At 35.0% G+C, this 15,717-nt stretch overlaps 1 protein-coding gene across 18 annotated transcripts; it reads left to right on the top strand.

Moving 5' to 3' along the window:
• The first annotated feature begins 482 nt into the window (after positions 1-482).
• Positions 483-15,147, top strand: LOC18442218 (uncharacterized protein At4g18490). Of its 18 annotated transcripts, none has more exons than XM_088867458.1 (15): positions 483-590; positions 2,838-2,993; positions 3,279-3,402; positions 4,166-4,348; positions 4,574-5,365; positions 5,867-6,052; positions 6,139-6,240; positions 7,728-7,901; positions 7,999-8,155; positions 10,920-10,990; positions 11,075-11,117; positions 11,214-11,384; positions 14,302-14,414; positions 14,514-14,598; positions 14,698-15,147. In XM_088867458.1, the coding sequence occupies exons 3-14, from the start codon at positions 3,305-3,307 to the stop codon at positions 14,566-14,568; spliced, it is 2,145 nt and encodes a 714-aa protein (XP_088723584.1). In that variant the 5' UTR covers positions 483-590; positions 2,838-2,993; positions 3,279-3,304; the 3' UTR covers positions 14,569-14,598; positions 14,698-15,147. The 18 variants fall into 18 exon arrangements, 11 of the variants coding, with proteins under 11 accessions (XP_088723584.1, XP_088723573.1, XP_088723570.1 ...); XM_088867447.1 differs by having other exon boundaries at positions 484-590; positions 2,838-2,935; positions 7,728-7,895; positions 11,078-11,117; XM_088867444.1 differs by having other exon boundaries at positions 484-590; positions 2,838-2,935; positions 7,728-7,895.
• The last annotated feature ends 570 nt before the right edge of the window (positions 15,148-15,717 follow it).

The raw sequence follows: 15,717 nt of genomic DNA, 5'->3' as shown, positions 1-15,717 counted from the left end.
GGGGGTTTTTTTTTTTTTTTTTTTGGTAATTTTCTCTATTGAATAAGAGAAGAGAGAAGAAATGAAGAAAAATATGTATGGTCCATGTGATCACAGAAAAAGCTATACTCGTGTGTTTATCTCACCCAATCCGACGGAAAGTGATGATGTAAAGAGGTGAAAATCCACCAATGATCATCATCTAGATTCTATGCCCCACGCAACTCGCACACTGTCTCTGACCATCCTTTGAATCGTGTCGGACACTTGTGACTATAGCTACTCTATGGTCATATGGATCACACCGTACTTTTTCATGTAATGAGAACGTGACACGAAATGACGCCGCTTTCCCTCCTAAACACTGTTTAAAACAAGTGCAAAAACGTTTCAAGAGATCAGTCGTTAAAGACTATATTTGGGCGTATCTGGGCCGTCAAAAATCATCTGCTCCTTTTTCGGACGTGCGCCCGACTATAAATACAGCAAAACAGGCATACAAATTTTATAATTTCGAGACACCTCTACCATTTCACAGCTTGAGAATCGCGTTTTGTTCTTGTGAATCACAACTCTCAGTGTTTTACAGCTCTAGAAATTTCTCTTTCCAGGTGAAGTTGTTCTTCTTTATTCTACTTAATTAGCATTCTCATGGCTTCTTTTTCGATTTTAGAACTATTTCCTCAATGAAATATACCAAGAATATGTACTCTGCAATTTAAGCTCCAAAAATTCCCATCTAGTAGGCGGTTGTTCCTTGTTCTTCTGTGAAATCTTATACTTATAGTCATATTTTTCTACTTAACATCATTTCCTGTATGAAGTAAACCAGATATGTGCACGTTTTCTGCAATTTATTCTCGGAAAATTCAGTTCCAAATCTACTGTAACATCATAGACCAGAAATATAAGTTCTCCTTCAATTTAAGCTTCGCAAATTAACTTCACTGGTGATCGATTCTTTCATCTCCTGAGAATTCTTTTTTCTCATGGCCATTCTGCATTAATATCATTTCCCATATGGAACTAGACCAGATTTGTGCTTTCTTTCAGATGCAAATTTACGCATTTCTATTGGATAATTGGAATTTTAAAAGTCAACTGATAATGAAGAGATTTGTAGACTTTGCTTTGAAATCAGCCATATAGAATAGAAGCTCGTAAAATTCTTTCCAATTATTGTTAGAAAGAAATTATTTCTAATAAGTGGTGATTATAAATAGTTTGATTATTGAGGATGTGAATTGGCACATTGCATTTTAGAAGAATGTTCAAGAGATGGACAGCTGTGGCCTAATTTTTTAATGGGAAATCATCATTGCTATTTCTGATTTTGTTTCTGCATCTAAGTCTGTAATTCATCTGTTATTCGTAGCATTCAAGTCATGAACGATATTCATTGACAGTCAATCACTTAAACTTTGATGATCCATGATGCTAATTATAAGCTCTTGAATGGAACTTCTTGGCAATTTTTAAGTTAAAAAGGCATGGCATAGACTTAGATATCATTGTATATTGCGTATAGATTTTGGCATTTTAATTCTTCCATGTTTGATATATGATTTTTTTTCCCCCTTATCTATTACATGCTTGGTAAGCAATACTTATGGATTGTTGTTACATCACTTTAAATATTCTTACTTCATATGTATTTCTAGTTAGCTTTAGGAGCATGTCAAGCTGAGTTTTATGTCACTGTAGGACATTCGGAGTTGCTTAAAATTTTAATTGTCTCTTCATGATCAAGTCAAACTGCAGGTTTTGTGCAACTTTTGGATTTTGAGCTAAAGATTACCACCTATATGTGTTCAATAGTTTGGATGTTTAGCCTTTGAGTGATGCACTGCTACAGAAAATCAGATTAATGTAGTCTTTAAACACTGCTAACTAAATTACATAGAAGAGATCTGGAAAATGTGGACTTTATCATGAATAGACAATTAAAATTTGGACTATTTAGTGATTGTATCAAATTAGCGGCTTTACTTACCGGAGGATCTATTTATTGAAACCAAGCACCTTAAAAGTGAGGTTTGCGATGTATTATGAGAATATACTCTGAAATAGGAGGATGGTGTTACTTGAATATTTTGTACCTTTCTTAACACTGTTTACTGAAGTACATACCAAGTAGAGGTCAAGAAAATATGGAGTATGGAATGGTATATCAAAAATAGCATTCTATTTACCTTTGTAATAGCAGGATTCTGCTTGGTGGAACATAACACCTTGAAAGTAACTTTTGTAACAAGATAACACAGTGTTTACCTTGATTGGATTCTCAAATTGTTAGTGGAAGTACATTTCATATTCAAATTCCCGACCTAAATGGATGCACACCAAGATCTTTTAGAGGTAAAACTTTGACAAAATCTGTGGACTCCATTTGACTTTCTCTTTTTCTTTTTTTTGGATCCCTTGAAACTACTCTAGTACGCATTTTCCTCAATCATGTTTTGCTACCTATTTTTGAAGTAGTTTTATTTAGTTATTTATTTAGGAAAAGTATACAGGCAAAGTATACAAATAGACTATTTACTTTCCACAATCACTCTTGTACGTCAAATTTCAAATCCGGTGGTTGTAAGAGTGTCAATGGCTAGACTCAAAGTTAAAAAAAAAAAAGAAGGAAAATTCTCAAACTTCGTAACACACCCTATGCCATCCACTTCGACATCAAATAATTGTGACCTACTTGTAACAAATATAAATGGTCTCATAGTTCTAATCTATGTACCAAGAAGATAAAAAAGCTCAATCGAATCTGAACAGTACACAAACTCTATGGTTTCAACCATAAATTTCTCTGCTTGAAACCATTGTTCTTCTTACCTGAAATTCCTAAATGATTGCAGAGACATAACATTCAATCATCTATCTATATGCAAAATGTCGGAATCATGGAAGGGGTCATCCTCAACTGCTGGTTCAAAAAAGGAAAGCAAGATTCTCGGTATGATTATTGAAAGCCCTTTCATCCATGGCATGGCATGGCACATAAGTAATATATGGTAGGCTCTGAACATATGTTCCAGTTTCATTTTACATTCATCCCATGACCAATTAGGTATCTTGAGGGTAGAATCTTGGTTAGATAAAAACAATTTCAATTCACTTGACAGAATCTAACCTTTGATGATGATCACATAAAAAGTCACAAGAATCAGTTGGAATGGTCCACTTTTCATTTGGATTTTCATCTCCGAGTTCATAGTAAGATTAGTTAAATTGAATTTATTACGAAAATATTACCTTAGCAAAGAGAATGATATGGTTCTGGTTTCTACTTGAGATAGATGATGAGCTTGGAGAAGAGCTCCTCATGTCTTGGACATTGGGAGGAAAAGGGACAGATCCTTTGGATTTTGATTGTGAAACAGTTCCCATACGCAAAAAGCACACATTCAGCTCGGATAAATTGTGAGTGCATAGACACTAAACCTTTGGTTTGGATTATATAGCCAAAAAAGTGGTTGATGTCTTACTTTTTTGACATGGTGTTAGTTGCAATTGTATTCAATTATTCTGCATTCTGTTTATGTGGAACGAAGAGATAGGGAGATAGCCACATGAAATGTGCTGTAACTACTGGAAGTTGATTTGGTTTATTTACGAAATTCCTTTTCTGTCTTTTTCTTGGGCTTTCTTAACCTTTGTGGCTTCACCAAGCTGCCTGGAGGTCAACCTGTTACGTGCAGTTTGTTGCAGAGTCTTTGTTGATTTTCTTTGTGTTTTGTTTAAAATTTTTAAGTCATGAGCTATTTCTTTGATGTCATGATATCCTTAGTTCATTTCTAGATGCCCGTATGCTAAAAGCATACATGATATTAGGCATTGCTATTCAATGCACTATTAGTGCTACTGTGATAGTCGTGATTAGTCTTCACGGTCATACAAGATTTCTGTATACATTAAACGTGTGCTTAAAATCTTGTCATGCCAACTTGGGAATCACCCTAGTTGTCCATGATCAGTACCCTGGTGATTCTAAAGGGAGAAGTGCAAAAATCGGGCTAGTCTCAATTGTTTTTTGCAGAAAATCGGCCGAGATGGACCTAAGATTTGGCCATTTCTGTGATGGACTCGGGCTCGGACCCTGACTAGGCTGAGCCCGAGTGCATAGTTTAAGCACTGCATTCTAAAATCTGATATCTATTCTTAATTCTGTACATTTTTTATCCAGAGATGAGGACTTCGCATTTGATGGCTGTTTTGAAAAACTAGCTTCATTCAAAGTCGACATGTCTGACCTGGATTTCTCTAGCCCACCTAGAAACCCCCAGAAGAACAGTAAAACTGGAAAGGAGGCCGAGGTACAAGAGGACAGGACACGTGAGCGGTTCAAATTTAGTTTTGATTTCAATGAGTAAGTTCACCAGGTTGTCTTCTTTCAACCCCCCTTCTTGATTGATAGTTCACAAGTCTTTTTCTGTTTGGTAAATTAATATACCCAGAATGTTTGCTTGAGAATCCTTTTCTATCATATTGTAGATAATGGTTGTTACTTTTGTTTTCTATATTTATATTGACCTCTCTGTCAGTGGCATTTGTAGTTTGCTTTGGGAGTTCCTGACTGGAATGTGGTTTTCAGGTTAGGTAATTTTGACTTGAATCAGAGCATGATGAAAGGGGAGAGTAAATCCAGAGCAATTTCAGATATTAAAGGATTTGATGATTTTGATAAATGTGATAAGAATCAAGAAGACTTAAACCGGGCTAAAAGAAATGACTCTCCCTCTGAAAATATTCATATTGATGATATGCCAAAAGGAGAGAAGGAGGTCGCTTCAAAGTTAACTAGTCCCAGTGTCATTGATGAAGAGATCAAAACTGCACAAAAGATTTCTTCCTACACATCTGTGCTGACTGCTGACCGCAATTCTCTTGATGATGTGCTGGCTTTGCCAACCAGAAAGGCACCTAAACAAGACCATGAAGCAGCAAACAAGGCCATTAAATCTGAAATTTCAGCAGAAAAATCAGCTATGAAATCCAAAGATCCCATACTGCAAATAGAACCTCCTCCGTCAAAAACAGTAAATTGTGCAGTCAATTCTGAAGTCAGTGATAGTACATGCCTGGTTCCAAGTGGTACTTTAGAACAGAGGCCTTCGTCACAATCCAAGATCTCAAACCCTGATATTGTAAACAATTCAAAAGCTGCTGCTCCAAAGTGTACATCAAAACCAGAGAATGGAGATGGGAGCTCTTCAGACAAATCTGATCATGTTGCCAAAGAAAATGTGAATGATAGTGCACCTGTACAAAGTGGTGAGCATGCTGTTGTTACGAGTGCAAGACAGGAAACGATGCCCAATAAGTTGGAAGCTTTGGGAGGAAATATTAGTTCAATTGCGAAGATTACGTTGGTGCCTATGCAGAAGTAGGTTGAAGTTTTAAATATGTTTTCATTAACTTGCCTTTTTATATTTGTATTATTATATTAACTGAACTTGATCACTGTTTCTCAATCGAGGGACTTCTCGTCCTTTAAATATGGGCGCATATTTTGAAGTGGGATCGACGTAATAAGCTTTAGACATTGTGCTGACAATGAAACGGTCTCCTAATGCTCTTTTGAATACAGTGTTAATACAAGTTTCTTTCATTGTCTACAATTTCCCAAATAGATGGAGTGGGAAGTTGAGCTTCTTTTATCAGTCATGGAGAACTGGAAATTTCGTAGTGCATCCAACTTCATGTATCTTTGCATCCCTGTTAAAAATATTCAGTAAGGATGAATGGTATTAGCCATAGGCAGCCAATTATTATTCAATTCAGAGCAACTCTTGAGAAGTAGAAAGAATAGGATTGGGAAGCGAGTAATATTTGATTTACTTCTTAAATTTATTTCATTGTTCCAATCAGTTTTGCCTTAATGCAGGACCTCCAAAAATGAGCTCAATCTTATGATGGACAAACGAAATGAGGCTATCGGCACCAATCTACTCAACAAATTAAAGTACTCTAACTCTTTAGTTCACTTTTCGGCAACTTCAAAGCAGAATCATGGCCTCTACAAGCAACACATGGAGCATATTTGCTCAGAATCAAATGTTGAAAATGCAAGGTAGTTTAGGGCTTTGAGAGCCAATAAAGGAAAGAAAGCACATGGCAAATTTAATATTTAATTTCTTGAAGTGTTTGACTATGCAGTAAGAAAGCTGAAAAAGATGGAAAACAGCAAGAACATCAGGCAAAGGATAATCCTGTGTCATGTGGTCCTGCCACACTAAAGGATAATTCTGCTAATATAAGGTATGTCCTTTGTAGCTTTTATTTATCTTTGAATCTTTGAATTAACTGAGTGGTTTTCTTCAGTTGGTCATGGTTATGTGCCATGGGTAACTTGTTAAAAGTGTATTCTGGAGTTGGACATATGGATTTCTAACAATTACACATTTATGTTTTAAGATGATCCTGTGGATGCATGTACTAAACATTTTCTATTAGAATAAAGAGTGATTGTTTAAGTAGTTTGGTCTTCTCTAGCTATTGTTTGTCATCGTATCACCTCAGCAGGGCATTTCAGTTCTCTTTTACATCTCTATTTACATTTACTATTGTCTCATCCTCAGAATTTGATTAGCAGGATTCATCTTTATTTTTAGCATGAAGTGTCGTTGACAATGATGTGATTCGGTTGGAGAACCTTTGAACTTCAAAAGAAACTGTGCTTCAGACAATATAATTTTGTTGATGAAATGAACAGTTTTTTATGCTGTCACAAGTCAATATCCAATAATTTTCTGTGGCTTACTATGGTGAGATGTATCATTGGAACAAATCCTGAACAAGATGATTGGTCTCACACTGCAGTAGATGTGAGTTCATTTAGCATGGGAGTGACCTATGAAATCAGTGAATTCTTTTTAGGTTGATGTCCTTATTGATTATGGATTCACTTGAGAGTAGAAGTGAGAATCCAGAGGTGTTCTCTCATAAAAGAAACAGATAGCCACAAATGTGCTACGTAGTTGCCCTAAGAACATTAACCAGATATGTATTTGTTGTGCAAATTCGGGAGCCGATTTATTTCTGTAGTGCTCTAGTACTGCTGGAATTATTAATCTGTACACTATCACTTTTAAGTGCCCACCTCGCATGCTGTTCTGGTAACCGAAATATTTTCCTTATATATTTGCCTTTTTGTAGGCTATTGCCCATTTACATGGAAGGGGAATGTCTTTTTCCTTCACTTATATTTATTTTGAATGTAGATCCTTTCTTTCTTGTTGATTTTATGTTTCAACATGCGCGTAAGTAGCTGGTACTGCAGTCCTGAAGAGATATTGCTTTGGATGGGTAACATTCCTCAATCACCAGTCCTTTGTATTTATCAAGACCATCATTTGATTTTTAGGTTGACTTAGAATTATTTCTATGATATGTAATCACTTCTATTAATAGCATTGCAAGAAGTACTCCAAAACAAGGACCCGGTCTTCAACTCCCTAAGGTCTGAGCCAGAGTCAGCCATTTTGACTTGTGTGGGTCAGGACAAGACTCAGCCGAGTCTGTAAAAAATTAACCAAAAAAAATTGTCATGAGTCAGCTTGGCTATTTTTGAAACACTTATTGCAAGGTTATACTTCTGCATCTTATGTTTCCATTACAGGCTCTATTATATTGCTATAGAACTGTGAAACAGAACTTTGATCAATCCATCCTAAGATCAGGGATGAGATTGGGTTGAAAAACATATTGTAAATGAACACTATGGTGTCTAAATGATTTTTCTGTAGCTTCCTTTTGTCTGAGAAGATTGCAACTGGCAAATCAAAAGAGGGTCCTTCAAAACACTTGGGTTCAAATGTATCTCCCAGAATAGAATTAAAGATGGCATCTATTGGAAAGAGCATGTCTTCTCCTCATAACATTGAAAGGATATGTGATATCTCCAGCTTGAAAAGGTCAAGGTACATTGATGCCTATCATGATATTTTTCTGTGCTAAAATTTGTTCGTTTTATTGACATTTTGAATACTTTTTTACTTTAACTCCAACATGACACAGGGATCTGAGTTCCCCCAGAGTCCAGAATGCAATGGCATTGTTGCGCTCTTCGAACGAAAATGTGAACAAGTCTTTAACTCTTTCCAGAAAAAATGGTCGTTCCATGAATGAGGCAAACACACCGCTGAGCCCATCTCTGAAACGGAAATCAATTGAGGTCCATCTTATACCTTCTAATCCATGATGTTGCTCTATTTTGACATGATTTGCTTGTTTAAAATTGTTTGTGGTTAAATCATTGAATGCAAGGATGTGGCCCTTACATTTGAGCTCTATGTTTGTGCATAGATTTGCATATTTGTTTGATGATTCTCTATCTACGGTCTAGATGCATTAAATGCTCTCTAATTCATTAAAAATTGGTGATAAATATTAAAAGATCTAGTCGCCAATAAGAACTCAAACTGCTTATGTGTGCATGATTGAAATGTGCATGTGCATGAAAGAACATTGTTACGTTAAACTTTAGAGAAATTATGTAGAATTGCCCTTGATGATAATGAGGGATTAATCCTTTGTGTGTGTATCATTGATTTAAAAATTGCTGATTTTAACAAGGATTGTCCAATCTGAACTAGAATCAATGGGTGGGTGGCTGATTCTGTTTTGGACAAAAATGTCAGTTGTCAGCTTTTTAAAAAATCAGACAATTTTCCTGAATTTTTTTTTTTGACCCCTTTTTCCACTTCTCATTGATTTTTAGCCATTACTGAATTTAGCTCTTTCTCTCTCAATTACAATCATTTTCATAGATCCACAAGATCTATGTGTAATTCTTCTTTCTCCCTCTCTCTCTGAAATTAAAAATGATTGAAGCCCTTTTTTTCAAGAGAATCAAATTGCTTGCAAAAGATATTATACTCTTGGGGCGTATATGCTATCTATTTACTCTCTCATTACTTCTTAGAGTAAAACATGTCTAGGATTAATTTTAGGATCCCAAATTTTGGGGATTTAACCTCTTCAACTCGTAGATTAACCTAATAAAAAATATTTCCTAGTTGCACCCTCTAAGCACTTGAAAAAATAATACCTCAAGATTAAATAGAGACTGTACAATTATTAGAGGGTGCGATCTAAGTGTTAAAGAACTCAAATTTCAAATCTTTTTCTTCTAATAATATTCATCTGGTGATTCTTATGTGGTTTTAATTTTGGATTAGAAAATATCCTTCTTAGTAAGTCTTCTGATCGAGGGAGTAGATGTACACCATGCTCCCACAAAAGCATAGCATACGCTTCAAATTGCTTTTCAATTCTGTTTTCAATTGAAATTCGAATAAATTGATTTAAATCAAACATTACTTCATTGTGTATTCACTTGAAATTGAATTTTTGAATAAATCAATTCAATTGTTTTTAAACTACTAAATCAAGTTAAATTAGCTTAAATCTAAAAATGATTGATTTCAATTGACTCAAAAAATTTTGGAAAATAATTATTTTTCTTCCTTTTTATTTTATGCGGGAATCGCTATGAAAGAGTAAGCTATTAGAATCACCAATTTGACCCATTTCAGGTGATTGATTCATTGTATACACACACACACGCACGTGTTACATATAGAATGGGTGTGAACTGCTAAATTACTTTAGTTGCCTCTTTCTTTGTTTGATTATTATAAAATGACTAAGGGTATTTTTATCGTTAAAAAAGGTGTTGTTGATATTTGCACCAAAAGACAAATAGTTTGTTTCGTCTCGAGAATGACATCTGAAATATTCACTGAAAGACAAAGGCATTTATATCAATAAAGTACCTAGAACTTCACTTAATAATTACCCTCGTCTTTTTAGTGAAATATCAACAATACCCTTTATAATGAACAAAATAACTTACTCAATTTATGAATATTGAATGATTAAAGGGGCAACTATAGTAACATGTAAGTAGAGGACATTCCTACCTTTTTCCTATCATGAGAGCATTTCAATCCAAGCAATATGTATTATCGATTGTATTTTGTGCATGCTAATTTGTGTTCATAATTAGATGAAATGAATGGCAGCTTGGTGCTTTTTTTCCTCAATGCTTCTCACTTCTAAAATTACATGACTTCCCAGCTTCACTGGGTATATAGGTGAGGGTGCACATGACAGAGCAATCAAGATGTATTTCAATAGGGTGCAAATATGGTAGGTTAGATGGTACTCAATTTATAGAATAAATTGGATTTTCCTTCTAGTGTTTCTGGGAATCATTATGTTAATTACTTCTATTTTTTATCGTATGTTGTTTGCTGCTTGGTATTCGATGCTTTTCAAGTGGCTTTCATATTAGTCTACAAATTACAACAATACTAGCAGATGATGCAAGAAACTAAACTAGGATATAAGCACTAAAATAAATTCTAAGTGATCACCTGAACCTCAGTCTTAAAAAAAGAAATATAATTTCAAATATGACATGTTACTACAATTGAAATATCCTATCACAACATAATTGAGAAATCTTATGATGTTCGATTCACTGTAGACTCAACCAGTGATTTCGTCATGTGGAAAATCTCTCTAGTGATATCACTTTGGTCCATTTTAGATGCCTAGGATGCCATATTTTATGTTCCTTTGTGTCTAAAGTTGAGATCTTGACATTGTCTGTAATGATGATAGAGCAAGCATACGTAGTTTCCCAGTAAAATCATTGGTTTGTGAGAAGTTTTAACTCAATCAAGCCACAGTTTCTACATGGTACCCCTATGGTTGTGAAGTGCCAAATGACCATTGTTTGAAGTAATATTTTGCATCTTCGAATATTCTGAGGTGGGATTCTTTGTGGGGAAGTTGTGTGGCTCACCGGTCTCCTAGTTTTTAGTTTATATTCGGAGCACATTGCTTTTTTGTTGCCTAATTTATTTTATGCACCATATTATTCTCAATGAACAGTTTTTTAAACTCAAAATGCTGGAAACATATTTTAGAGACCAAGTGCTGATGCAGTGGTTGTAAATCCATTGAAGAGGCTTACAACATCACCCTTTCCTAAGCACAGGTTCCTTCTATCATCCACTTTTCCATCAGAAATCAGATATAACTGGATTTTAATAATGATGCATGCTTTATTTATGAGGATCAGCAGGAAAGCTCGGGTGGCTTCTCCAATTATTGAAGAAAAACAGGTGCTTTACCTGATCTTCAAGCATATCTTGTTTTTGTCTAGTGCGCTTCATTTGTGCAATATGAATCTCAAATCCACTATGTTTTTTCCTGAATAGGTTTCCGTCGTTGAGACTGCTGAAGATGCTCCCCATGATGGTATTCACCATCCGAGTCCTATAGGTGTTGCTCTTCTGAAGTCAACCACAGCAGATTTAGATGTTCACTTACTACTTGGCAATGATGAAAATATAGAAAAAGCTGAAGCCTATTCAAAGGAGCTTGAAGATGTATGTGAATTGGTTGTTTAGGAGTTACATTATATATTTCATATTTATTTGGTGCAATGCATATCTAAATAATTTAGTGAGCGTCTATGTGAGTCTCTAGTACCTTGATGCGTGCTTTGTGATTTCCATATGCAACATGTAAATTGTTTAGTGACAAGCTTCAGCATCCTTGAAATAGGGTGACTTTCCCAGTTTGTATTTTGATATCACAAATTTGATACTGTAATTTCTAGAAATCATATTATGTAGAAGTTGAAATTGTGTTCTGTCTACTTGTAATCTCATTACATTTGGTCCAGAATCAAGATTCTTTCATAATGAAATATTGACTCCCCCCCCGCCCCCTATTTATGAAGCTACTTTGTGGTTTATAAGAAATGAATTTGCTCTCAAGTGAGATCTGAGATGTTGGTCCTTCCAAAAATGATAAGCACTTTAAGAACCATTTATCATTAATGCTTTCCAATTAATTAAATCTGTAGATAAATAATGTCATACAAATTATAAAGAAAAGATTATAAATATACTGTATACTGTTATTGTATCCGCCCTATAAAGTGCTTTGTACTTATCTTTTTTCTTTTTGTGATTTGTTTCAGTGCCTATCGATACATCCTTATGTATTGCAAGTTATGGAACAGTGAAAATATCTTACTTGATTAATGCCTATCATATTGTTGCACCTCATTTAGAATGCTTTTTAGTAAAGTTAACTTATCATTTAGAATGCTTTTAAAATATTAAATTTGTCTAGTGAGAATCATAGAAGTTAAAGAGTATGTCCGAGTCACCATAAATTTTTAAATCTATAGGAGCAGCATGTAAATCCAACCATATGCACTCATTTACATTCTAAAGCATACAATGTTCAGTTTCTCCTGAAACTTGATTTGCACCATATGAATTGCAATAAATTTAGTATGTCATCCTGTATTTTTTATTCTAGAGTACATAATGTTAAATCTTTTAACCACTTTATACAGTGTTCAATTTCTGGAAGCCCACCAACTCCAATGTTTATCCTAAGAAAATATTTCTTTTTGTCGATCAACATAAAATACATAAACAAGTGTACATGATGGTGTTGGGGATCCCGCAGGGTGCAAGACCACACCCAGACTGATAATACTTGATGGTGATTCCCAAATAGGATTATCTATCTACATGATCCAACACAAGATGGTGCCTCTAGTTTTACCCAAAAAAATAGTACTTTGCACTGCGCTTTGCCTGTAAGACTTTCAGCAACTTGGTTATCTTCATATAAGGCATGCTGCATGGTCCACTAGATGTCTTGAGCTCATATTGTCACCTCAAGAAGACATCTTGGGGGGAAGACACCATTAGAAATGCTGCTGATTTTAATTTCACTAACTTGAAATCCAAGGTTGTTTCGTACAGACATTTCTTTGTATGTTCCTCATTTGACGTCATTGCACTTTAACTAGAGAATGATAGTACTATTGCCTCATGCCTCAAATTTTTTAGATAAAGAAGGGTATTTTCGGTCTATTTGGTTCTATTGAGATTTTTATTCTGTACATACACAGAGCTGAATTTCATTAATACCAATGAGAATCTTTTTCTTTTTTTTTTTACTTTAAATTGTGATATTTCATCATCATCTTGAGATGAAATTCCATTGAGTGCATTTACTCTATAGAATCACTTGCTTGATATATGATCGTTGTACTTCTATATGTAGTTCATATGCCATTTCTATTTTTTATTAGATTTCCATAACTGAAGATGAATCACGTAAGGGTGTGGTTTGTATGTCTGAGGCCTTAAACAATCTAAGTAAGGCTCACCTTCAAATGGTATCGAAGATGTCATTTCAGTACCAGAAATCTTTATGGTGGCTTGAAAATTTATTTTAATCTTTAATTATGAAATTTCAAGCTTAAAAAATAGTGTTTATCAAGAAGATCTATGAACACTTAAAAATTGATGGTCTAGATAATGTAGTACAAGATGCACTATTTTCAAGACTTGAAGTCCATTTTTTTTATGTCCAAGGTTGAGTTGATCGGATTCGAGCATTTTTCAGCATCGAAACAACTTATTCTACTCACTTTTTGAGGAGCCCTTTAATTTGATTGTTTAGGATCTCAACCTTATATAAACTTTTGGGAAAATTGCATAAAACCCCCAAAAGTAGACTTTCTAGGCACTTTACCCCCACCCTAATTTTTCTTAGCATATTTTTCCCAAAAAATCAAGTTTTATAGCAAATACCCCCTACATAACAAATCATTTTCGGATCCAAATAAAAAGAAACGCCGAACCGCAGTTGTATATTACCGGATCCATCCATTGTCGGACTGGAACTGTACACTGCCGGGCTGCCTATTCCAGACACAAGCAAATGCTGGACCGCACTTGTAAAACGCTAGAACGACCTCTCCCAAACACCGGACCGCCTCTTCCAAACGCCGGACCACCTCTTCCAAACGTCGGACCACCATGGTGAAGTGTCGGACCGTTCCAAATCAGTGACTCAAGTGCCGGAACGCCTGGCCGTCATGGTGAAGTGTCGGATCGTATTTAGTCTCGTTTTTTTTTCCAAACAAGGGGTATTTTAGTCTCATTTTTTTTTTTTTTTTTTTTTTTTTGAGTTGGGGGGATATTTGCTAGGGAACATGGTTTTGGGGAAAAAGTTGCTAGAAAAAGTTAGGTTGGGGGTATATTGCTTAGAAAATCCATTTTGGGGGGTTTTATGCAATTTTTCCCAAACTTTTGTCATCAGAAATATACATCACAATCACCAGGGTACGAGTCAAACAACCAGGATTGAAGCAGTAGATAGAATTCATTTCTGGATCGTATGGAAACAGTTTCAAAACTGAACACAAGACGAATCCTTTTTCTCAAAGCATTCAAAACGAGTTGACATTGATACTTCCCATGTTTGCAGATGTGCAGCCTGCTGAAAAAGAAACATGAAGAAGCCAAGGAAGTCCTTGTCCGAGCTATTGTGAACAACAATTTTCTGCTGATGCTTAACCATCCAATATATGAAGAGAAGATATCCTTCCATGCTTTTCTATTTATTTTTTTCACATTTTTTACATTTCTCTTTATACTATACAATCCAACATTCTTGTGTTTCCTTCATCCTGAAAACATCCATGCAATTCAGAGCTATGCAAACAATCTGTTGTCAAAGGAATATCTGAGCTGATGACCCATCCAATTGCCTCCCATGATAAAGGCCTGTTTATTTATTTGACAATTTAGTATTGAAATCTTTTTGCATTGTTAGTGTCTCATTCAGAAAGCAAGGGCAAATCTCGTTTCTTTGCTGTTTCAGATTGAATCATTTGTCTCGAAACTATGCAAAGGAGGAAACTCTTTTTCTGCAGAATTGCAAGCCATACTATCAAGTTCTCAGTTCTCCGTGAATAAATAAGGCATGGAACAACTGACTCTCAAAAAGACCTTGTAGAGAATTTCGAAGATACCGTATTCAAGCAGTATGTTCTACAAGAAGCTGTGATTGTAAACTTGTAGATGAAGGACTTCTTTCCAAGTTTCTGATACAAAGCTTGGCATAAAAGTTCTGCTTAGACTTTGTTTTGATTTCATGAAAGTATCGTTAATGGATCGGTTGAAAGCTAAAACCACATACTTTGTTGGGCGCTGGAAATATGTTTCTCGTATTACAGGCAGTACTTTGGTTAAATTTCTATAGAAATTTACAAAGAAGTGTAAACTCCTGATTTAGAAAGTCGTGCACATCTTAATATGCTACAAGTAAAAATAGTATGGCATTCCATTATCCTTGTATGCATCTCGATGGGATTCATAATGGCAATTTATACAGTGACAACAAGGTTCGTCTTTGAAGTAAACAGAATTCGGATGGCTTTTTGAGTTACAAAATACCACGCAATCCAGTGTAACCAGCTGGGTCGACTGGGAATTTGATACGGGAAAAGTTTATATAGAGCTGAGGCTCTAAACCATAAAATTAGAGCCTACCCTAAAAAATTTACTAGAAGAGATTGTTTTGATGTCCAAATATCTTCAAATTGATCATCGTGACATCAAGATGCATGGACATAAAAAAAAAGGATTTCAAGCTTTGAAAATAGTGTATTTTGTAATACATTTTGGACCGTCAATTTTTAAGATTTTCAAGTTTTCACAGATCTGCCGATTTATATTATTTTTGAAGCTTTAAACTTTATAAATAAAGATGAAAATATATTTTAAGGCTATCACAAAGATTTCCAGAGTTGAAACCACATTTCTCGACACTATTTGAAGGTAGGCTCTAATTTGATTGCTTAGAGCCAAAGCTCTATACAAACCGTACCATATATATAAA

This window comes from Amborella trichopoda, chromosome 1 (genome assembly GCF_054954075.1).
Source record: "Amborella trichopoda isolate Santa Cruz 75 chromosome 1, AtrichopodaSantaCruz75HAP2 v2.0, whole genome shotgun sequence".
Lineage (NCBI taxonomy): Eukaryota > Viridiplantae > Streptophyta > Magnoliopsida > Amborellales > Amborellaceae > Amborella > Amborella trichopoda.
The sequence above is the reverse complement of the archived record's forward strand: the minus strand, read 5'-3'. Positions and strand labels throughout refer to the sequence as shown.